Below are 23,031 nucleotides of genomic sequence, written 5' to 3'. Positions count from 1 at the left end.
ACTAAAAAAGTAAATATATATATGGGAGAGAGAACCCTAATCTTAGTAGATTAAATGATCTCGAATCTCACCACGCATTACCAATATTGACACGTGAGCTAGAGGCAGGATCAATCAAATTAAGAGTTGTAGAGTAGGTCGAAATATAGCCAGTAACCATCAAAACATATATAAAACACATAACATCATCAGAGATCATCAGCTAGCTTAGCCAGATAGTACAAACATATATGTTTAAGTCGCACAAGAGAAACAAGTTTAGCTAGCTTGCTATATATAGACCCTTAATTTTACAAATGCTGTGGAAGCAGCTAGAACTACCGATTCAACGGAGGCCATAGGAAAGCTCCCATGGCAAACTTCCTCTTCTGCTCCACACTTCCGACAACCGGAAGCCCGTATTCGGACAGAAGGCGGTCGAGGTTCCCTTCCGGCATGGTTTCGTAGTCGGATTTCGAATACGTTGGGTAGTGCAATGGCATTTTAAAGAACACACCACATTTCTCCCCCTCTTGATCTGCTCTTCCTCTTCTGCCCACTTGAAAACTAGTAACTGATGACTCCATACCGTACGGGATATAATACACACGTAACAGGTGACCTTTTATAAGAAGGACAATGGTGAAACCCTAATTTAAAATTCAGAACGATTCATTTTCTCGGGAATTTTATAGTGACTAAGGCAAGGAGCAAGATCTAGTGAGTTGTTGGAGCAGTTGAATATAGTCACCAACTACAATCTCATTTTCCATACTTCCAAGGGCTTGTCTGCTACGTGGCAGCTGCCCATCTCACACTGTAGGAGGAACTTTGCAAGCATGTAGTTATGCAGGTGCACAGAAACAATAGGAAATGGGGAAATCTTCTGTCAGGCTGCTGATGGCAGACCAATTTTATAAATCACAAGATTTCTCGTATTTTGGTCTCACTCCTACAAAAAAAGAGAGAATTTTTATTAACATTTCAAGCTTGGGGTTAGATTGTTCTCCGGGAACACTACTTGGTTGTGCAGGGGGGCTAATGTTATTGAGGCACGTGCCCCTCTCAAGTTTTTGAGCTACAAAAAAGTTGGCCCGAGCAGAAACTAGAGGTACGCTTATATTGTAGTCGTTTTACGTCACTTAATACAATGTTGAATTGACATACAACAAATAATAAACTCATCACCACCAACTCTGTCACTCGCTTCTCAACCAAACCATCAAGAGGCGAATATAACATTCATAAAAGTCTCATTAACCTCCGTTCTTCCATATATCTAATAAATTTGACCTCTCAATTTTATACATATATGATTTATCTTTTTGTCATTATAACAATACTAACCTAAGGATATAATTAAAATGGCACAAATGGTGAGAATGTACGCTAATAACCAAATAGGTATGGGTTGACAGAGTACTCGACAACCTCATTTTAAAAAAATTGAAAGATTGCCCGAGTAAAATAGACTTCTTTTATTTGATAATTGCACTAATTACAGGTAAATTAAGAGATTGAGCATGAGCTTAGATAATATATATCTTCTTTTTTTGGCTCTGCGCAAGCTATTATTGGGATTCCACTAGGACAAGCATCCGCCACAACTTAGTTGTGCCCCCAGTGGACGAACTTTCTAGCATGAGCTTTTAGATAATATACTTGTTTAAACGCACGATGAGGCATGCTAGGTTTGGGACATCACCGCCTTCATGCTCCTTTTTATTCAAGTCTACCTCTTGAGGAGAGAGATTTACATGAAACGCGAACACCAAGATGTTGATATCTCTGACCAATCAGAGTCGGCCATATAGCTAAGTTAAAACACGTGCACATACTAGGTTTGGAGCTACATTTGCGTCCCCCTTTCAAGTCCTCATGCGTCCCAAGCTGGGTAGCATGTTTCATTCTTGGCGAAATATAAATGACCACGAAAGGCGAAAGAAATTGGAAACTATCTGGGTAAATGCAGATGTGGACACAAAACACCCGACGTTAATAACGTTAAGTGACCTAATTTTTTAAGACATTCCTAATTAGATGTCATATACAAATACAACCGCCATGATCAATTGAAACCAAAAGGACCTAGATGTTTACAAGCATTTGGAAACCCTCTGGTTGGTCTCTGGAAGCACTTCTGGCAGAGGATCTGGACTAGTAATATCCCCCATCAAAATGGTAGAAAGAGAGGATCCTCTTCGTTCTTGTAGATTTCGAACAGTTGCTTAGAGTAACGACTCGCCAATGTTCTACACGTTTCAATGCCGTTCGCGTCATATGCCTGCAACTCCTCCACAGTTCTATTGAGATCTTCGTTCGGATCTCCGTTGGTGAGAAACTCGGCCAATAAAGATCCCCTGTGAAATGGGAGAACAGAAAATCAGCAGCAATATAATTGAAGGAACACGTAGAATCAATAATTTAATCCTATAAATACATAAATCACAATTCAAATTCTTACTTGAAAGCATCGAACTTGCTAAAACCACGACTATTGGTGCACAATGATTCCTTGCTATATTGTTCTTCAGAAGTCTGCTGTCGATAAAGAGCACATACAGCTTTCATGCACAGCTCCGGATCCTTACCAAATGCAGAAAGCATGTCTGCCTCAAATTCCCACTTCGATTTCTGATCTTTGTTCCTCTGAAATTTTGATAGAATCTCATCAAAGTCCACATCATCATCTGAGGAACCTTCTGACTTTGTAGAAGCATCATGAGCATCAGAAACATCAGAATCATCTTGAACAATAAATCCACCCAAGCTTTCACCTTCACTTTCCGACCCAACCTCTTCCAAGTCATCATCTTCAACATCCTCATTAGCCAGATTTTCTTGATCATATTTAGTTTCACTAGTCTGAGTTGAATAGTCTTCTCGTGCACTGCCTCTTTCCCCACATTTCCTCAAGCTAACAAGATGCCGCCTGGGAGAACTGACAGTACCCATGGCATTGTCAACCTCAGAAGCAGTAGCAGTCACTGAGCTGTCATTGAGATCAGATCCTACTTTGTCACGTATAACTTCCTTAAAATGCATTTCCTTGAGTTTTGCAATTGGAATATCATCATCACTACTTTCAGAGTCACTAGTAACAATATTAAGAGCACGTTTCCTATTGGGTTTTGAGGCAGGCAGAAAAACCTCATTGATATTATCAGTATCTTCATCAACATTTTGTTCAGGATGTGTCTGCTCACAGTTTTTTGTAGTCATATCCATTTCACAACCCAAAGTTTCTCCTAATACTGAACCCGACAAAATGGTGACCTTTCTGCTTTTCTGATTATCTGCAGGCAAAAGTTCATCATCACTATCACTAATATTGACGACAGCGAGAGAAGAAGGTATGCCACCACCAGGCGTGGATGGAGCCATCTTCTTGCAAGGACTCCCCTCTTTGTCAAATGCCAACCGTTTCCTAGCTTGTCTGCTTTTAGAATATTCCATATCAGGCTCTACACAGACACCTTTCTTCTCTCCCTCAATACCATCCCAATGCTTACACGGTGTGTCATTGCACGGAGTGCCTGCCATGGATAGAAACCTACTGTTATGTAATGGAAGCAACTTCATAAGAGAATAATTGCATTCATTTTGGGAACGTGAAAACATATATAATTGTGTAATGTGAGTTTTCTTCAAGGAAAATGAATGCTTCATGCTTCTTGTTGTTAAGATAATGCAGCTAATGCTGATATTCATTCAAAACTTTGTACACAAGGTTGACTAATTATACAAAATTGCACATATTCTAATAACAAATTCGAAAAACACTTGAACATCGATTCATTAATTTCGTCAAACAATTTGTTTGAGGAGGGGAACAGGACAGACTAAAGTAGATACTAAATCACCATGGTATGTAGATGAGTAGTGTAATTTGCTTCATACCTGCTGACTGCGTATTGCCGATCTCATTACCAAGGGGCAGACATACAGAGCGAACATCCACCACATCTACAGCCATATCTTTGTCTCTCAAATACTCAAAGCCACCTTCAACTTGCAATTCATCTGGAAGTTTAATCCTGTTATTCAGTTGCACGGTCCCGCTGCCTTCAAGAGAATCCACAATTGGCGATCCTATCCCTGCCACCTTCATCCTTCCAGCCAGCGGCAATTCCCCGCCTTTCAAGACGGATTTCTTGTCCAACTTTAGCATCATCAATTCCAGGTCCTTGAACTTTTGCTTCCAAGCCTCAACATCGCTTTCAGCCTTTTTCTTCTCACACTCCAATACCTCAATCTCAACCATAAGCTGAAAGACCTCATCTTCCTCCTCGTTCTCCTCCGTCAGATCACCAATTCCCTCCCCATTTTCTCCCCCACAAGTTTTCTTCTTTTCATCCCCACCACTCTCCATCTTCAAAGCCTTAATCTCTTCTTCCACCGCAATCTTTTCGCGTTCCAGTGCCCGAAACTTGGCCTCCAGAGCTTCGTACTCACCCTGTCTCTTCACAATCTCCGATTCTAACTCCACACATCTCTCCTCAGCTCTCTTACTCCTCTTCTCCAGTTCATTACCCCCACAACCATCCAAACCTGTTCGACAACCGACGCCGCCAACATCCTCACATTCCACTACCTCCATAACCTCCCTAACCTCACAGAAAAATCCTACCTTTCAAAATCAAGAATTTCAGAGATCACCTCATCATTGCAGCGTTCAGAAATCGAAGATTTGGAGACAAAAATTATACAAACAAAGTTCTATTCTTTCAAGAAAAAATGATCAACTTTTCGCTTTCAAGCAACAAAAAAAATATTTTCATTGTAAGATGCAAGAAATGCGAACTTACTTTGCAGCAGAAACTGGAGATTTGCAGCAGAAATTGGAACAGCAGCAGCAGAATCCGGCGATCGGAGCAGATGCTCGATTAGGATTTTACTGATTCTGCAAATGGAGTGTGTGTGAGCGAGAAGAAGCGTCCCAAACACACAATAACTGAAACGCAAGGCGGGCGGAGGCGCGGATAGCCGCCACGTGTCAAACTGTCACAACGGTCGGTTTTCCTCATGAACAGAATAAAATTGAAGATTGGTCCTTGGACAATAACTGAATTGCGGGTTTGGCCTTTAAATTTAAAATAAATTTCATTTGTTATCTGAATTTTACATACGAAATGTACATGACTAATGTGTTAAAAGATTAATAATTCACATTCTACATAAGTTTGGAGTGAATTTTAAAGGGTTTTTATCATCAATGGTCTCTGAGATTGACCAAACTCATCATTTTGGTCTCTCACTTTCAAAATCAATCAATGTTGTTCCTAACATTCACCATCGTACTTCAATTTGGTCCTTCCGTTTAGATTCTGTCAACTATTTCTGTTTGTTTGCATGTGGAACTCACAAATCCAACAAAATGGTGACACGTGGATTACACAAAAGAAGAGTTTTTATTACAAATAGTCATTGACATTGATCAAACTCCTCATTTTGGTCCCTAAGTTTTAAAAATCAATAAATTTGGTCCCTGACTTTCACTATCGCAAATCAATAAAGTCCTTCCATTAAAATTTCGTCAATATGTTTTGTTAATGTGCTGATGTGGTCCTAGTAGTCCAATCTGAATTCGATAAAATCGAATCCAAATTCAATTCAAATTTGATAGGATTATAATCAACAAGGGAGAATGAGAAGTAAGTTAACGGAGGACAAGAGCTTTAGTAGTGTCATGGTGTGTTCCTTTTCATTTTGAGCATACCTAGATGAAGCTGATGATGGCTTTTTTTTTTTTCTTTCTTTTAGTTTCTGTTTTTAATTTCTTATAGTATTTTTAGTTTTAAATCTTAAAAAAAAATATTTTTTTATAATTAATCCATGTGGCGCCATATGATTGGACCATATTATCACACTAACAAAAAAGATTGACGAAATTGATTTTTGAAATTCAAGGACCAAAATGAGGAGTTTGATCAATGTCAGGGACCATTTGTGATAAAAACCCTTCTTTTGTATAATCCACGTGTCACCATTTTATTGGATTTGTGGGTCCACAGAAATAGTTGACGGATTCTAAATGGAATGACCAAATTGATGTGCGGTGGTGAATGTCAGAAACGACATTGATTGAATTTGAAAGTGAGGGACCAAAATGATGAGTTTGGTCAATTTCAAGGACCATTAGTGATAAAAACCAAATTTTAAAATGGGTCGTAAAGTTTTAGTGTTTTTATTTTGCACAATAAGATTTTGAAATTGTATAAATTTCTTCTTTCAATCAGATTGATAGTTTAATCTTTCATTAAATTGATGACACGATGAGTGTGGCTGCGTGAGACTCTCATACGAGTTAACGTGTAAGTCACATTTGTAACATATTGACAAAACAAAAACTCGTGAGTTTAACAGAGTATATATTAAACGTTCAAAGAGACAATTAAACTGATACAATTTCAAAATCTAAGAGTATGAAGTGAAAAAATTAAAACTTTATGGAACATTGGGACTAAAATTGCAATTAGATAGTAGTTGAGGACCCATATTACAATTAGATAGCTCAACTGCGGGTTGCCATCACTAAATTTTCCCGAGAAACAAACGGAAACTAGAAAGAATGAAACTTTTCCGACATCTCAGGCAATACTTAATCCCTACTCGCAGGAAAACCTTAATTTCTTCGACTGGAGTCGGGCTTATGAGAAATGTGGGGCCCGAAAGAGGCTTTTGCGCGCGCTCAGAGGACTCCGAGCTTATCATTTTATGCTTTTATCAGTGAGAATTTACATTGTGGAGTCTTGGTAAGGGGCATGTAGCCGAATTCACAAGATTATTTTTTCTCTGTCAGTTCTGTTGTAGCATCTGGGCATCTTATAATGAAGATTGTTTTCACTTTGCACTTTTCTATGTGTACTTTTCATATAAGGTGCTGTTTGAATACATGCTGATGCTTTGTGTACTTTTTCCAACACCATCACCTCACATATATGATGACGATAGTGTCAAAGTGGACAGTGTTAAAACATAGAAGAGAAAAAATTAGAACTAATTTATTTTCACACAAGTGATGATATCAGGAGAGAGAGAGAGAGAGAGAGAGAGAGAGAGAGAGAGACATCAAACGCAAAATGCAAGAATGCTTTTAATCAACTGATAAAATGTTAACTAATTGATTAATCAACAAGGGCACTCATGCTTTTTTGTGTTTCAGACGTTCTCTTGGAACAGTTTGGAGTTTGGAGTTTGGAGTTTGGACCTAGACGCTTAATAAAATGAACAACCTGTACATCTCACTGATCGCCATTCGCTATCAGCAAACTAATTAAAAAGCGATCATTCAAAGTTTTTTTCTTTTTGTTTTGGACAGAAAATTTTGAACAGAAAACATAGGCCGAAGTAGCAATGGCATTCAGGCTACACCAAACAAGGAATCTCCACATATGCATGCATTGCATGTTTATAGTTTGTCCAATAATATTTGATTTTAATTTTGGCATATATACATTCTTTCTCATCAGCTTGGAATCTAAAGGGGCCTGCTGTCAACTTTGTTGCTCAGTTGATCTCCTGTATAATCTATATATACTTTTTCTTCCAAAACATAAACAGTAATGTTTCATCCAAATTTGAAACCCTAATTGCAAAATACATGTGAAAAGTTTAATTGTCAGTTTGCTGCAAAGGAGAGAGAAATATATGATATTTGTTTTATCTATCCATAAAAGAGAAGAGACGCAGATGAACACATACTGCAGAACTAATAAAATATGATATTAGCTCAAATGAGTGTGGAGCAAGGGGGAGGTGCACCAAAATTAAGCTCCCAACGGCAATGGGAGCAGAGAGGATGGAGACATGACGCTCCAAAATTAAAATATGGGACACACAAAATCTAACATATATTAATATTCATAAATATATGCAATCAAAAATCAAGATTTTAAGATGCATGGTTGGCGCCCCTAATTGAATTATCCGACAGATCCATCTCAACGTGACCCACAATTCCCAACAACCCCCAGAGATCTCGACCCCTTACCGGCGTGAAACACGAGGAAGAAAATGGTGGAGACTGTAGACAATATATCCTTAATACTACAACAATTTCATGATGAGATGAGTTCAGTGAGAAAACAAAAGAACATAAATTTGGTTGGATGTATTCATTTGAGATTTTGAAAAGTTTTTAATGACTTTCAAGACTTAACAAATCATGTTTCTCCCCTGAGATTTTAAGACTTAATATGTCATGTCTCTCCTCTCGAGATTTTGAGGAAGGATAATACTTGCATTTCCCATAGTGAAATGCAAATATCTCACTTTTTGTGAATAACGTATCTTCACTTTATAATTTTTATAAACTGAACTATTCAACTTGTTAATCTTCATTTGAAAATCATTTAATACAGAGATCGTTTATGCATCCAAATATGTATATCGAACAAATATACATGGTATGAGTACCAAGTAATGTATTCGTGATGAATTGTCCATTTATTTGATACATTTGAATTACTAAATGATCTCCGGTTCAAATAAATTTTTTGTAAGAATGTTCTTCAAATGAAGATTAATAAAGGGGTGTGATATTCACACACATCTTTTTACTTCTCACACAACCTTCAAATTTTCGGGCGTCAAATCAAATGAATTGAAGAAGGTCAAATAACAGAAATTAACAAAGAGTGTGTGAGCTTCGACGAAAAAAGAAAAAAAAGAAAAAAAAACAAACAAACAAACAAACAAACAAAAGGTGTATGAGAAATAAAAAGAAGTGTGTGGATAACACATCCCTTAATAAATTGAATCATTCCAAACATGGATAGATATTCGAGATATGTGCATGCCCCCAAAAGAGAATGCCAGTAGTATCCTTTGAGGGATTCCAATACATTCACATGGAGTCACTCATAATCCACATAACATCTATAAAGATCCATTAAAGCTTCATCAACCACCGTAGAATTTTTTTTTTTTTTTATCTTTATTTTCAAATAAAAACCCCTAAATATATATGTAATAGGGGTGGACTGTGGACTGTGCGGAGTAGTAATGTTTCTCTCATACATTGCGTGGGTGTTATAAATTGTATGTGGAGGGTATATTGAATGAGTTTGCAGATTTGGAAGTGAATGAAGTTTGAGGAGGAGGGTCCCAATGTATTGATTCTTGCAAACTTTGTTTTAAAATTTTGTCCTACATTCTCATTCATTTTCTCTGTAGGAAGATATAAATGATGAATAGTGGTATGTTCCGATTCATTTACAAAATTTAAACAGATCCATGCTGGTTCATGCAGAACTTATCTAGATCGGGTAAATCTATATCATACGTAGCAGGCTGTTGGAACCTATCTAACTTCTCTAGCTATGAAATTAGAAATGCACTACTGTTATTAGTATAAATGTCCACCTAAAAAGCAAAGATTCTGAATAGTATTTTGATTGAAATTTGAAACATGTTTCATTTGTAGGGAACTTTATGCATTGTTATGTGTTACTGTTTTCAGTATATAAATGCGCACCAAACAAGAAGTTCGATCGATTATAATTTGGTTGAAATTTGAAAACAAGTTTGTGTAATCTCGTTTCTTTAGGTCTCCAGCCGGTGACCACAGAGTTATGGTCACTCACCGTTAACATAAATTAAAACAATAAAAATACGTTCATTTGTTTTCCACTTTTGATTTCAAATGTATAGGCGAGTGACTATACATTTATTTCGTTATCAGGTTACCAAAAGAACACATATGTTGTAATTTGTGTGTTATTATATGAACGAATGGATGCCTAGAAAAAGAAGAGCTAAGTTGAACAATAATTTGGTTGAAGATGTGAAAACAACAATTTCTGGAAATAAAGATTTTAAGGTATATATTTCAGACTATTTTAGGGTATAGTTTTGGCTTTTATAGGAAAACAAGATACACACACACATATAAATTCGTCAAAAAAATATATAGAGAGAGAGGGGTTAATTACTAAAACGCATGAAATAAGTGTCCATAATTCCATAAAAACAAGCAAATTAACTTAAATCTACAAGAATGAGTAAAGATTTCATTTTCTTCTAAAGGCCATCTTATCAAGAACTAGCTTCAGAAAATAAAATGCAATCGTTTATTTACTGATCATGTCTCGTCATAATCGTTAGGAGACTCTACCCTACGCAGAGAGGATCCTCGCCGATCTTCTTTGTGAGGATTCCAGAAATCCTCCAATCACATTTGTTTATCGTGCATTGTGTGACCAGTTTTCATCAGGTGCGGTTTATATTCAATTTTAAATAAAAAAAAATTTACAATAATTTCTGATCGCACAATGTACGATGTATGAATGTGATTTGAGGATCCTTGGGATCCTCACTCCTACCCTACGTACTCTTCCAACGTCGCGTAGATTTGTCCAAAATACTGCAGCAGGTACGGTGATACTGATATAGGTATGCAGCCTTATGGACATGCTATGTATAGGAGTAGTGCGGTTCCATATTCTACAGTCAGATAGGTATGCAGTGTCCAACAGACACCATTACTACACATTTATTTTACTGTTTTACACCAATATAAAGATTCCATGGATGAGTTGTAAGAAAAAGAAAAGAAAAGAGGAAGGGTGGAATATATTACACATATATAGAGTATTAGCAAGAAGAGAGATTCGATGCCTTAAATTGTTTTGATTTGAACACAGTTATCTGTATAACAAGAAGAATGAAGAATAAAGAGGTATTAAGACGACAAATATACACAAAAACTACAGATTATAATAATATAGAAATAGGTGAGAGTGAGATGAGAGAGAGACTTTCATATAACATGTTTGTGACATTCCAAACTACAAATACAAGATGTTTAAAACTCTCTTCACCTACCTTTATATTAGTTGTTTGAAATGTCATAATAATGATGAACTCGTTCTACTAAGTAAAGAGAGAAAGAGGGAGGGGGGAGGTTGTTGAGGGTGGTAAATGTGCAAATTGATGGATGATAACCTAGAATTGGACTCATATGTAGGAGGGAAGTAAATATGAGAAATCAAATTATATGGTACAGACAGATCCACTTAAATGAAACGCGTACACTCCCATGCTATAACTTGCAAGTACTTCCCTTCCTCTTTGTGACTTACCCTTCCCGCCCACCATGCTTTGTAATTTGCACAACTGCCCTTGGGCAGTTTTCACACTGATTACTTGATTAGTGACGTATTGTATTGTACTATATAGTTTTCTGGACTTTTTACAACAACCGTACTGATTTATAGATGAACTACATATATACAGCTAATTAGTTTTAGCATATTACAGCATGGCTCGTTCTTCCAATTGCTTGGAGCAGGAGGAAGGGGTGTGTGCATATATATATATATATATGTTGCATTAGCAGTCGAAGTCCGAAACCTGATGTGTAATCTAGCTTACTTAATCCCTTATGAGATGACATAAGATTTCTCCTCCTTGGTTGCAATCCTTTGTTTTATGAATACAAATCATCGCTCTCTTTAAAATAAAAACATATTGCCGCGGGCAGAGAGAGGAGGGGTGTACAAAATGTCAATATCTAACAAGTTGAAATTGATTTGGATTTCATCGTAGGCACGGAGATGCCGTGTCTGGACGTACATTGAAAGCCTACATTTCAATTCTTCCATATAACTATTAATATTAATTAGGAAAACAAGTTGCAGATCCTCTCAACTATATGTCCTCATCACCACCATCTGAAACTGGATCGATCTATGGCTGCCTGCTGGCTGCTGTGGCCTGTTGTGTGGGTTGTTCTGAACCTGTGGCCTGTCCCTCATTCATTTATTTCTACTCTTTTCTTGCTCAAACACATGTATTTGCTCAATTTGTCCCATTTTACAGATTCCTATATTTTCTATAATATTATAGATCGGTATATTTGTACTAACTGTTGGGGTATGAACTTTTGCCTAGCTATATATAAAGCAGTAGTTTAATGCAGACCACATCGATCATGCACCCAAAAAGAACACAAGAACACCAATTAAGCTGCTTCTAATATTATTACTTAATCTTTAAACTCTAAACCCTGAATCTAATTTTTTTCGAGTTTATATATGATTTTCTTTTTAAATTGATTAATGTTGGTACGTTTCTGAAGTTCAGATCATAATTTATTTGTATTGCTGTTTACTATTTAATTAATTTCAAGATGAACATTCCTATTAGTGATGATGATCAATTCAACGGCAGATGCCTCTCTCTGACCATCAGTGAGATATATATAGTACTATTACTTTTGGGGGAGAGGTTAATAATTCTCAGAGGAACATTCCCTCAGCCCTTTTGGTAATTACAACAACAATGGCACATTCAATATCACACGTCTTTTCTTTCTCCCCTCCCTATAATTGAAGAACCAAAGTCCTTAAATTGATTCCTAGCTCACTTTTTAGAATTTTCTGCTGCGACCTCTGGTAAATTCAGAATATTATTAGGTCATTATTTTCAAGTACGTACGTGCCTTTTTATGCAACCTAACCCAATGCCATAAATTACTATAAACCATACTTATTAGACTGAAACATATTTTCAAAAAAATTGAAACAATCTGTTAAAAAAAGGCCTGAACCCTACCGCAGCTTGCACCGAAACCCTAACTTAGCTTCCTGTAATAGTCATAGCTCGTAACTTCATATACCCCCAGGGCCTAGGTTTTCCGACGTTAGGAACGTTGATTAATTAGTTGGTACATTTGATTTTAACTGAAAAACCCTATCTACAAGTTACTGTGACGACATTATCTTTGCCCTACTTTCTTTACATGATACATATAGTATCTGTATTCTTTCATCACTCATTTCCCTTCCCTCTATAGGCTCTAATCCTCTCATCTATGAAAACTTAGGATTGAGCCACGTTAATATTTTACGTTGACTTCTTTATAAAAAAAGAAAGACAAGGATAAAAGTGAAAGAATGAGAGGGGAGGGAAATAGATTTAGAGAGAAACCCTACTCCATTTATATTATGTACACATAATTTCTTGGGACCTGTGTTCATTGGTTCCTCCCTGATTCCTGTACAAGATCCACGTAGACCTAAATCTAAAAGTTGAATCAGAACCAAGAAAATTGAATAGGAATTAACCTCTCTCTCTCTCTCTCATGCACAGTACTGCAAACCAAGCAAGCCAGAACCAAAGCCAATGCATGATAAAAAAAATGAAAAACAGAGAGATGATGGCGATGGTTTAGTCTCTTTCACCTGAGCCTCTCTTATTTACTTCTTTCCGTATACCTAGCTACCGCTACATAATCCATACATACTTTCTCTTGATCTTGACAATCTCTCTCTCTCTCTCTCTCTCTCTCTCTCTCTCTCACCATCTCTTTCCTTCTCCCTCTCCCTCACCTACGTTTGGTCTTTTCCCTTCTGTTGGCTTCTTCTTCCTTTCCTTTTGTTCTTTTTTGGCTAACCAAAGCTAGATATCCAGCAACCATAGATGGACATGGACGATCGCGACCGTTCATCTGATTTTCTCGAAGAACATGAGCAGTACTACCACGGCGATACCGATTGTAACTTAGGCACTCTGGGAGACGATCTTTTTAGCATATTAGAGAGCTTAGATGATCATGGGTTTGGAGGAGGAAGAGGCGGGGGAGTTGTGGACGTTCCTCAGCCGTCAGCTACAGCTCCATTGGATTATGAACAACTACTTGCTGTTTTTAGCGCATCACCAAAAGACTTCTCCTCCTCAGCTGATCAGACCGAGCTTGATGAAACTAACTCTGCCCCCAAAATCAAGAGACTCAAGCTCTCATCAGCTGCCACCCCCAGCACCACTGCCACCACAACAACCATGAATCCTTCAGATCAGGATGGAGGGCGGATGTCTCATACAACAGTGGAGCGCAACCGTAGAAAGCAAATGAACGACCACTTGACTGTCTTGCGCTCTCTTATGCCTTGCTTTTATGTTAAACGAGTCAGTATCCTGTCTTATTTCTTTTATTTAGTTCTGGTGATTTTTTTGGAATGTCAATAACAATAACAACTCTCTATTTTTTTTCTTTTTTCCGGCATATGTTTTCTTCCTTCACCATCAACCTCAAACTTGAAAAAAGTAGAAAGCCATCACTGAGTATTAACTAGCTACTTGAAGCACAAAGTGATTCTTCTTATTCAATAAAATATCCCTTGCACACCATTGAGGTGTTTTTTAAGAAAAGAACAAACAAATTCTTCATCTTTTTTTTTTTCATTTTTAAAAAAAAAATATGTGTATATATGAATTGTTTAGTAGTGCAATTGTGTATATATATTGTACCTAATTTTTTTGTCTTGATTGATTCATCAGGGAGATCAAGCTTCAATTATTGGAGGAGTGGTTGATTACATCAATGAGCTGCAGCAAGTTCTTCAATCACTTGAAGCCAAAAAGCAACGAAAAGCATACAGCTGTGAAGTGTTAAGTAGCCCTAGGCTGCAGCAAGTTCCCAGTCCAAGGCCACCTGGTCCTTCACCATCAGTCCTCAGCCCTAGAAAGCCACCTCTCAGCCCTAGGCTCGGCGGTAGTAGCTTACCACCCATCAGCCCAAGAACTCCACAACCCACAAGCCCTTATAAGCCAACGGCAGCCAGGACAATATTGCAACAACCACAAATATTACCTGCAGCTCCTAATATTTTTAGTAATTATCTGATTTCTAGTCCAACAATGGTTGCTAGCTCATCACTTGAGCCATCCCCTACTTCTTCAAGTGCTACTACCACCATTAATAATAGTATCGACAATCTCAACGAGCTTTTCGCCAACTCCAAGTCCGCCCTTGCGGACGTGGAGGTGAAATTTTCGGGTCCAAATGTTCTTTTGAAAACAGTGTCTCCTCGGATACCTGGACAGGCTCTAAAAATCATTTCCACTCTTGAAGACCTTTCGCTAGAAATTCTCCGTGTCAGTATCACCACCGCTGACGAAACCATGCTTAATTCCTTCACCATCAAGGTATTTTATTTTCATTTTCTAAATTAAATACATGATTGATTAACTTCATTACTTTCGTTAATAAGTTAATAGTTTTAGATTTTGTTTTAAAATATTTGCTTATACCAATCCTGTCAGACTTTTGTGTTAAAAAGCTGTGCTAAATTCGTTGCATGGGTGATGTCAGCCATTGATGCGTTACATGATATTAACGGCTAACAGACACCCACAATATTGACAACCATTTTTAGCATTCATACTGTTAACTACATAGAAAGACAATACAAAAGCTAAAGCAATCGATCGACATATCTAAACCTTGAAATAGTAAAATGGTAAATGACTTTTACCAGATCATATAATAGATAAATATATGTTAGCTAGCTAGCTGCCATGGATATTATCTCACCATTGTACTATACTTAAAGTAATTTCATTTCCTGTTTCACAGAAAAAACAGCTACATACATAGATATATATAAGTACTGTGTTTGATTGTACCTGAACTGAGTAATGATTTTAATGCTTGTCTACTTGAAACCCCACTAGAAGAAGAAATTGTTGGAAACTAGGTCATCGATCTTTCATTTTCAGACATTGATTTTATAGCGACCAAGTACAAATGTATATGTTAAAAAGGGATTGATTTAATTAATAATGTGGTGGCTAAATTGTGATTTTACTGAAGCTGGCTGCTAATGATTGGTATGTGCTTTCTTGCTAGATTGGAATTGAATGCCAACTTAGTGCCGAGGAACTCGTTCACCAAATCCAGCAAACATTCTGCTAAATGAGTCTCTTTTATGATGCTTCGAAGTATTTTATACACTGTAATTTTTATTCGTTAAATCTTTGATTATTGTATTTTTAATCAATGATTTAACGATTAAAAGTTTCAAAATATGGAATCTTCCGGAGCACACTAAAACATCCCCCGGTAGCTATCATATTTCATCACTCGATCAAAATTACCCCAACTGCAATCTCTCTCTATTTGTCTCTCATCTCCGAATGGTGCTAATAAAATAGAAAGTGGGAAGCCATGCATTTTTCCATATTCTTAATATAACCAATGAATTGTAGACCACTAATAACTTTGGTTTACTTTTAGCTAGCCTATCTAGGGTGACCCTTTGTAATTGTCAATTGAGCATTCTCAAGGGTCTTATTTCATGTATACATCCATGCATGAATTATGTTCGCAATTGTTTTTATTAATTACTGAAATAATGCTCCATGTGCATGTGAATATATCATGAACTTTAACTTCTTCTCGCTTCAAATTATGGAAAGTATTTAATTACGAATGTTACATAATTATAAGATGAGACTTGATCACATTCTCCTACAGCTAAGTCTTACACATTACCATGTGGTATATAACCAATTTACTTATGCTATAACACATATATTAGTTTCAAAATTACTCCATAAAGCATAAACTCATTGTCGCACATATAATTTATAACATATGAATTGATTATACATTGTGTTTACATCTTTTATTCAACTTTCTATTTTCAAAATTAAACGATGTGGGTACTAGACTACTAGTACTACAACCGTTCGTTGAGAGTATGTCAAAATTAAATGCAAGGAAGAAGAAGATGTGAAACCCTTATATCCATATAAAGATCTTTGTCTATAAGTTGGACATCATTTTCCCTACTACTTAAGGAGAGATTTTTCAATGTGATCGGAACACAGGGTGGTACACCAAATGTCATTAATTACAGAATTGGAGGAATTTTTTTTTTTCAAGTGTCTCTTCACTTGTATAATAACATTTGGCGTAGGTGCCCATGTTCCGAGCACACTGAAAAATCTCTCCTACTCAAGCTAAATTCTAGTTGTAGCTAGCTAGGTAGCTCATGATTATCAACTCAGCTGGACCAAACCCTAAAGCAATAGACATATATGCCAGAACACTATAACATACATCAATAAAGTGGGGCAAATTGCTATAAATTCCATTGGTTTTTTTCTTGTGAGATGCCTCGTTTAGTTAACAAGCGGCATGTTTGAGGCTGGGAAACATATATTTATATTGATGGATCATTGACCACACTTCTTCAAGACACCCAAATTCCATTTCATTTCCCCTGTAACTCGGTATATATTAACAAAAAAGTCCAAACACCATTACTCTACATTTTTTCTTTTACCTTTTTCTATGTTTCTTCTTTTCTTCTTTTGAATTTTCCCATGGAGGAAGTAGCAAATGACTAAAAAAATGTAGTTAATGGACGAATAAAATAATGTTGGTTTTAAACAGATCATGGGTATACAAATCTAAACGTAACTAAGTTTATTACAGCAATTCGTTCGCTATTCACCCTTCTACATCCGAGTTTGAATGGTCCTTCTTTTCACTTACACTAAAATATCCCTCAAATACAAAAAGAAAAAGAAATACTGGCCTGACCTAGCTACTATTGGGCCTTATTCAGCCCAATATATAGTAAAACATAATTGTGGTTGGCCCTTACCCAAAAAAGGTAATAGAAAAAGAAAAAAAAAGAATCATAAAAACACATTATTCAGTTTATTTATCTGAATAAAAATTGGGAAGAAACTACATATCAGTTTATTTTTTGTTTATGGAACATATCAGACTACTATAACAGATGTTACATGACCGATTATTCTACACTTTCTCACAGATGCTACACACAAATATACCTAAAATTCAGAATGCTTAATTAAAATTTTGTATGCTAATCAATTTCCCTCACCTTCTGTGTTGTGGGAGCCTATGAAATTAGGAAAAGAATCCTGGACCGTCAAATGAGAAGTTGGGAAACAACTGATCAGCCTGACCAAATGGGATATCCAAACCAACACTTGGAGAGGTGGTAGCTGAAGTTGGAGCTGAGATTATCTCTCCACTCTGAAAATTTTGGTCAACTCCAAAATCCCGCTGAGACATTGAGAAATAGTTTGTTCCTGAAGTTGTAGGTCCCGCAAATGGAGGATAAAAACTTCCCACATAACTGTTGTTCAATGGTGAGGGACTGTTGAAGGAGGGGAACAGTTCCTCACGAGTGTCTAATCCTTCAGTAATGACTCTGAGGCCTTCCGGGAGGTTTAAGAGCGTGTGTTGTTGTGATTGTTGCTGGTTTTGTTGAGGATCCACTAGGTTGTTCTGCCGTTCAGTCCTTTCAGGCTGCAACGGTGACGGTGAAGGAGGAGTACTTGTGCCGGCGGAGGCTTGTGTACATGTGTGCTTTCCTCTGTAAGTAATTTCAAAGATCGTCGGGTCTTCATCGGAACGTTGGACTTGCTTTGTGGCCAAGCAGCCTTGGACGTTTCGGTGAGTGCAGCGGTAGTAGCCTCTGCCAAGGTGAATGAATCTAATGTTATGCACTGCATTAAGTTTTTTGTCAACGGTTCATTTGACCAGTCATAAAGGGTAATTAACAAATGGTTCAATTGACCAAGTCATACTTTTTTGATGTTTACTATATATGCGCTTGTTGTAATTTAACATAAAGGAAGGAGAAGACTTATATGAAATTGTTGAGTATTATTTCTTTGTCTGTCTTTTTTATTACATGACAATTACGTGATGAGAGAGACATGAAAAAAACGACATAGAGAAGAAATATATACATAATAGAGATAGCTAAGTTTTTCTTGCTAGAAATGGACTTGTTATATGTCATAGATATCGATTAAACTATAATTGGAGCTAGTTGATTTGAAGACCTAAAGATAGATTATATATGTATGAAGAAAATCTAAAGTCCTATATATACCTTGGATATTTGGCTCCAAGTATGTCCTTCTGGCCATACTTCCTCCAACTAAATCCATCATCAAGAGGCCCCTCAAGCCCCATACCAGATGTAACTCTTATTTGTTGTGTCCACCGTGGGAGATTTTTCCTGCAACATTCATGAAAAAATCAAAATCACCACCATTTAAGATCACCTTAAGTACTAAAACATTATCATGAAAATCTCTTTCTATATTAACCTTTTCCTAGAGGAATCTTTGTTGTCATGGTCCTTGAATTCGCGGTCGGAGTCTTCACTCCTGGGACTTTCATTTAGCGAATGCGGCGGAGACTCAACCATTCGAATTGCAACATGACCTGTGGGCAGTTGTTGCTCACCTCCTGAGGCTGAGCTGCTAGAGTTCAGCATGGAAAGCGCTTTTTCGTACGAAAGTATGATCTTTTGAACCAGCAATTCCCGGGTTCCATAAGAGGAAGATGGAACGTTGAGATGGATCTGTAGCTGCCTAGCCAGCTCCCTCCCTTGTGCTAGCTCATCTACAAGACTCTTTTGCTCCCAATGTATATTGCAGTTCTCCATTTGTCAGTAGGAGCACATGAGATATAGGAACGAAGTTATCTGTTAAGATTTCGCAAAACAAGAACTGGGTTTTCAACAGATTGAAGTAAAATATGTATTTTTACCAAAATCAGAGACAAAAACTACCAGAACAAGAAACGGGAGACAGATTTGTGAGAAGGCTAAGCTGAGTTTTTGTGTTTTGGATTAGTATGTGTAATCACTGTGATTAGTGATGAGATGGGAAGAATCTGAAGATGGAAACTTGATGAGGAATGAGAGATGGTTATGGGAATTTAAGGGAAGGTGTTTTTGAATCTACAGAAAGTGAGGGAAAGAAACAGAGAAGTTTGACTGAGAAAATCGAAGTGGAATTTCTTCGTAGCAGACCAGTCTTTGGTCATAGGAATTGGGAGGTTCAAAGTTAAGAGTATAGAGGAAGTCCAATTGCTGACCGTTTCAGCCTTCATGTGCCTTCTCCCTCCCATAAGCTAAGCTGAGCTAAGCACCAAAACTATATATCTCATCATCTCATTTGGTGATTCGATGATTTAGATTAAGAGGGAAATGAAAGAAAGTCAACGATTAAGCATAAAAAGGTAGGAGAGAGACCAAAGACTTCAAACTTAGTTCCGCGTTGTTAATACTACTATTCTACTAAGGCTAAGGCAAGAGAGATCTTTTGAGAAAACTTAAATACAAAATTGCCTCTAAATTTTAGTGGTTGTTCCACTTTGGTCCTCAAACATTTTCTCCCGTCTCATGTTTGTCTCTAAAGTTCTTAAAATGTGTCGGATGACAACGTTAGTTAAGTTTAATGGTGTGGGAGAGTCATTTCGTACTTTCTTGGCTCTATTACACCACGGTCTCAACTAGGTTAGCAAGAACATTTTTCAAATTGACACTAAATTCAATTGATAAGGTGTTTAATGATATTGTCAGTCTCCGTATAAATGATATTTCCCTCATGTTTGGCTATAGCAATAACTCAGAAATCTAAAGTCACTTGGCGTCTTTGTCAATGGAACAAACCAAGGCAAGGGAAGTTGGGCGGGTTCGACCAAAAATGTTATACTTACACACAACACTGCCCCTATTCCCGAAAGCTTTGCGGGGACTACTTTATGATGATTGACGACCGCCCATTGGGGGTTTACTGCAGAAGGCCCATGCAGAGAAAAGCTTTATCCTAGTGAATAGAGGATGCTCAGCTCCGCACAACATAGGGATTAGCACGCTTTCTAGAAGAACATAGAATAGTACATGAGCTAGCATGCGGAACACGACGATCATTAGAAATTCACAAGTTAAAGATGCTGTTATATACCCCTTCCCAAACTTCTCATACCAGACCAACCCACTGAAATGCAAATAGGAATAAAAAATGTGGTCAATATACGAAGAATAAAGAGATACTGTTTATACCTTGTGACACTAAAACAACCACTCAAAAAGACACATGTTAATAAAAAGAATATTAAATCATATTCTACCGTCATGTCACTTATTGTTGATTTTCTTATAGTTAAAACTAGTTTTATGTCTTAATTTGTTACTTTAAGTCCCCATTAAAAGACTCTAACCAAAATGACGAGAGGAATTTGTTGGTTTTGTCCATTTTTTAGCAATATGCCTAATCTCGAACATAAGTGGACACGTGCCAAGAAATAAAAAGAATTCTAGTTGTCACGTGCTACTCTGTTAACTTTTGTAACGATAAACCCTTCTATCCTAACAAACACACTTTTCAAAAGTTTATGAGCCAATTTGAGAAAAAATAAAAGGACCAATGTGGAAAACTCGAAGAGTTTAGGGGACAAATAAGAACAAAAGAGTGATATATACATCACATCAGCTTCAAAACTTTGCTTACGTTAACGTGCAAATTGGATTGGATCTCCTATATTCGAAGAGACAAGAAGCTCAGACGCAAAAGCCAACACAAGACTTGATAATCTAAACGTTCAATGGTTGAAAAATTGATTAATTAAGTGTGAAAATACACTCAGATTGTCAGGGAACTAGCTACTAGCTAGCGTAATTTTCGTGCCTTATTATTAGTGAAGAACGGTCGGTCATGTAACATACTTAAGCTTAATTATAATAGTTTTCCTTTAATTGTATTTAATATTCATAAGATTTACAGAAAGTTTAAAACTAAGAAAAAGCAAATAGTGCAGTCTTCTATACTCAGTCCTCACGCGTAGAGCAAGCGAGCGTGTTGAAACCTGAAACATACATGCATGGATGCATGGTAAATTTGAACATGTTTTGTGACAAACAAGAGCACTAACTTTGCTTAGTATTTTATAAATGTGGAACTTTTAGGATCGCTAATTAAGATTACACATGGGAATGGGGTTGAATGATTAATAAAGTTCAAGTAGAATCTGTTTTTATGGAATTTTTTTATGTGGGATCTGATCGGTTCTAGTTCAACCAACACGTTTTTTTAAGGTGAGTTACTAACCCACAAGATTGAAAAACAAATGATAGCTTTGTAACTTTTGTTTTGTTTCCTTGTACTATATATTGATATTGAAAGTTTGAAATGGAAAATGAGCTTCTTAAGAGTAAACAGTTTTGAATCAGAGTATTTTTAAGTATATAGTAATAAATCATCACATCATATTAATAGTTAATGGTAAAAGTGGTAGTATGCATATATATATAGACTAATATAGACTAAAAACTGTTGTTAATTTGATACAACAATACTAATATTTAAGAACATTACTACAATATAATAAGGTTGTTTGAGAACATTGATATAGTATAGTATTGTTTGAGAGCTGTTTCCACTTTTATTTTCTCATTTTTCGAGTTGAGATGCGTATACTAAACATTTGCGCCAAATTTAGAGAATGAATGTTCAAAAAAGTGTAAAACAATAACATATGATGGCTAAATTGCAAGAAATTAAACTGTTTATCAATACCATATGGTAATTAAAATCAGTAATCATATTTAAGATTAAGAACATGCATGTTGGTCTAAAACTTGTACCTTTGTACGACTTTCTCATTTGGTAGTTAAAATCCAATTTCAAGCTATTTTGACATGATGTTATAGCATGACTATGACAATATATCGAAAAAACAGTAAACATAAGACCTTAAACTTCCTTTTTAATTGTTTAATATATATTTCACTCACGAGTGTCTTGATTTTTCTTCAACAGATGATGTCTATATATACCTAATATACACGACCAATATGCTGATTACATTTAGCAATATGCTGATTAGATCTGAAATGTTATTATTAGGTCTTCTTTCAAAAATCATGTCTATCAACAAACACCAAAATCTGAAAACATATGACTGTTGGATTAAAGGTTTAGAGTTTCTTTGTAGAATCATATTCGTTTATTTTTTTTTACTACAAATGAATGTCTTAGTGGTTTTGAAAAATGAATGTCTTAGTGGTTTTGAATTTGTTTAATTTTTTGTAAGAATTATTTATGAATGATGGCCTAAAAGATAGGCAGTTCAAATCGTTAAAATATATTACAGAGTGAGCTCCACAAAAATACGTATCAAAAGTTGTGTAAAAATAATAGTGTCATGGATTCGACCCACATATATATAGGGGGTAATGCAAGGGGACTAAATTTTATAAAATAAATAACATGGAAATTGATTATTGAATTATTACTTATGCATTGATAAACTACTCATTTTTATTAGTGATATATTATTTAGTTTGCAGATTTTATTTATAAATTTAATTTCCTTAGTATTAAACCCGCACATATATATATATATATATACACACACGCTGAGTCATTCAAAACAACAATTGGACCGATTCAAAAAGTTCAATTATTGGCATAAAACTGACT

The 23,031-nt window shown here is 36.3% G+C and overlaps 3 protein-coding genes across 4 annotated transcripts; 1 reads left to right on the top strand and 2 right to left on the bottom strand.

Annotated features, from left to right (window-relative positions):
* Positions 1-1,958: 1,958 nt before the first annotated feature.
* On the bottom strand, positions 1,959-4,918 carry LOC137721323 (uncharacterized). The gene is made up of 3 exons (XM_068460422.1): positions 3,880-4,918; positions 2,444-3,515; positions 1,959-2,339 (listed from the first exon to the last, which is right to left on the bottom strand). The coding sequence occupies exons 1-3, from the start codon at positions 4,577-4,579 to the stop codon at positions 2,153-2,155; spliced, it is 1,959 nt and encodes a 652-aa protein (XP_068316523.1). The 5' UTR covers positions 4,580-4,918; the 3' UTR covers positions 1,959-2,152.
* Positions 4,919-13,404: 8,486 nt separating this feature from the next.
* On the top strand, positions 13,405-15,679 carry LOC137719524 (transcription factor SPEECHLESS). The gene is made up of 3 exons (XM_068458569.1): positions 13,405-13,890; positions 14,263-14,910; positions 15,614-15,679. The coding sequence occupies exons 1-3, from the start codon at positions 13,405-13,407 to the stop codon at positions 15,677-15,679; spliced, it is 1,200 nt and encodes a 399-aa protein (XP_068314670.1).
* A 1,121-nt stretch (positions 15,680-16,800) lies between these two features.
* On the bottom strand, positions 16,801-19,479 carry LOC137721230 (probable WRKY transcription factor 53). 2 transcript variants are annotated; one of them, XM_068460331.1, is made up of 4 exons: positions 19,335-19,476; positions 18,868-19,247; positions 18,648-18,776; positions 16,801-18,224 (listed from the first exon to the last, which is right to left on the bottom strand). In XM_068460331.1, exons 2-4 carry the CDS (start codon positions 19,206-19,208, stop codon positions 17,651-17,653), a joined length of 1,044 nt encoding a protein of 347 aa, XP_068316432.1. In that variant the 5' UTR covers positions 19,209-19,247; positions 19,335-19,476; the 3' UTR covers positions 16,801-17,650. The 2 variants fall into 2 exon arrangements, with proteins under 2 accessions (XP_068316432.1, XP_068316431.1); XM_068460330.1 differs by having other exon boundaries at positions 16,802-18,224; positions 18,868-19,479.
* Between the last annotated feature and the right edge of the window lie 3,552 nt (positions 19,480-23,031).

The sequence above is a fragment of the Pyrus communis genome, chromosome 16 (assembly GCF_963583255.1).
Source record: "Pyrus communis chromosome 16, drPyrComm1.1, whole genome shotgun sequence".
Taxonomy (NCBI): Eukaryota; Viridiplantae; Streptophyta; class Magnoliopsida; order Rosales; family Rosaceae; genus Pyrus; species Pyrus communis.
This window is presented reverse-complemented; position numbering and strand designations above follow the sequence as displayed.

Excerpts from the sequence above, each read along its gene's own strand:
- LOC137721323 (XM_068460422.1), bottom strand. The coding sequence starts at position 4,579 with ATGGAGGTAGTGGAATGTGAGGATGTTGGCGGCGTCGGTTGTCGAACA. Across the intron at positions 3,516-3,879 it reads CGGCAATACGCAGTCAGCAG|GCACTCCGTGCAATGACACA; the intron begins GTATGAAGCAAA and ends TATCCATGGCAG. Across the intron at positions 2,340-2,443 it reads AGCAAGTTCGATGCTTTCAA|GGGATCTTTATTGGCCGAGT; the intron begins GTAAGAATTTGA and ends CCCATTTCACAG.
- LOC137719524 (XM_068458569.1), top strand. The coding sequence starts at position 13,405 with ATGGACATGGACGATCGCGACCGTTCATCTGATTTTCTCGAAGAACAT. Across the intron at positions 13,891-14,262 it reads CTTGCTTTTATGTTAAACGA|GGAGATCAAGCTTCAATTAT; the intron begins GTCAGTATCCTG and ends TTGATTCATCAG. Across the intron at positions 14,911-15,613 it reads TTAATTCCTTCACCATCAAG|ATTGGAATTGAATGCCAACT; the intron begins GTATTTTATTTT and ends CTTTCTTGCTAG.
- LOC137721230 (XM_068460330.1), bottom strand. The coding sequence starts at position 19,208 with ATGGAGAACTGCAATATACATTGGGAGCAAAAGAGTCTTGTAGATGAG. Across the intron at positions 18,777-18,867 it reads AAAGATTCCTCTAGGAAAAG|GAAAAATCTCCCACGGTGGA; the intron begins GTTAATATAGAA and ends TGAATGTTGCAG. Across the intron at positions 18,225-18,647 it reads CTTGGAGCCAAATATCCAAG|AGGCTACTACCGCTGCACTC; the intron begins GTATATATAGGA and ends TCACCTTGGCAG.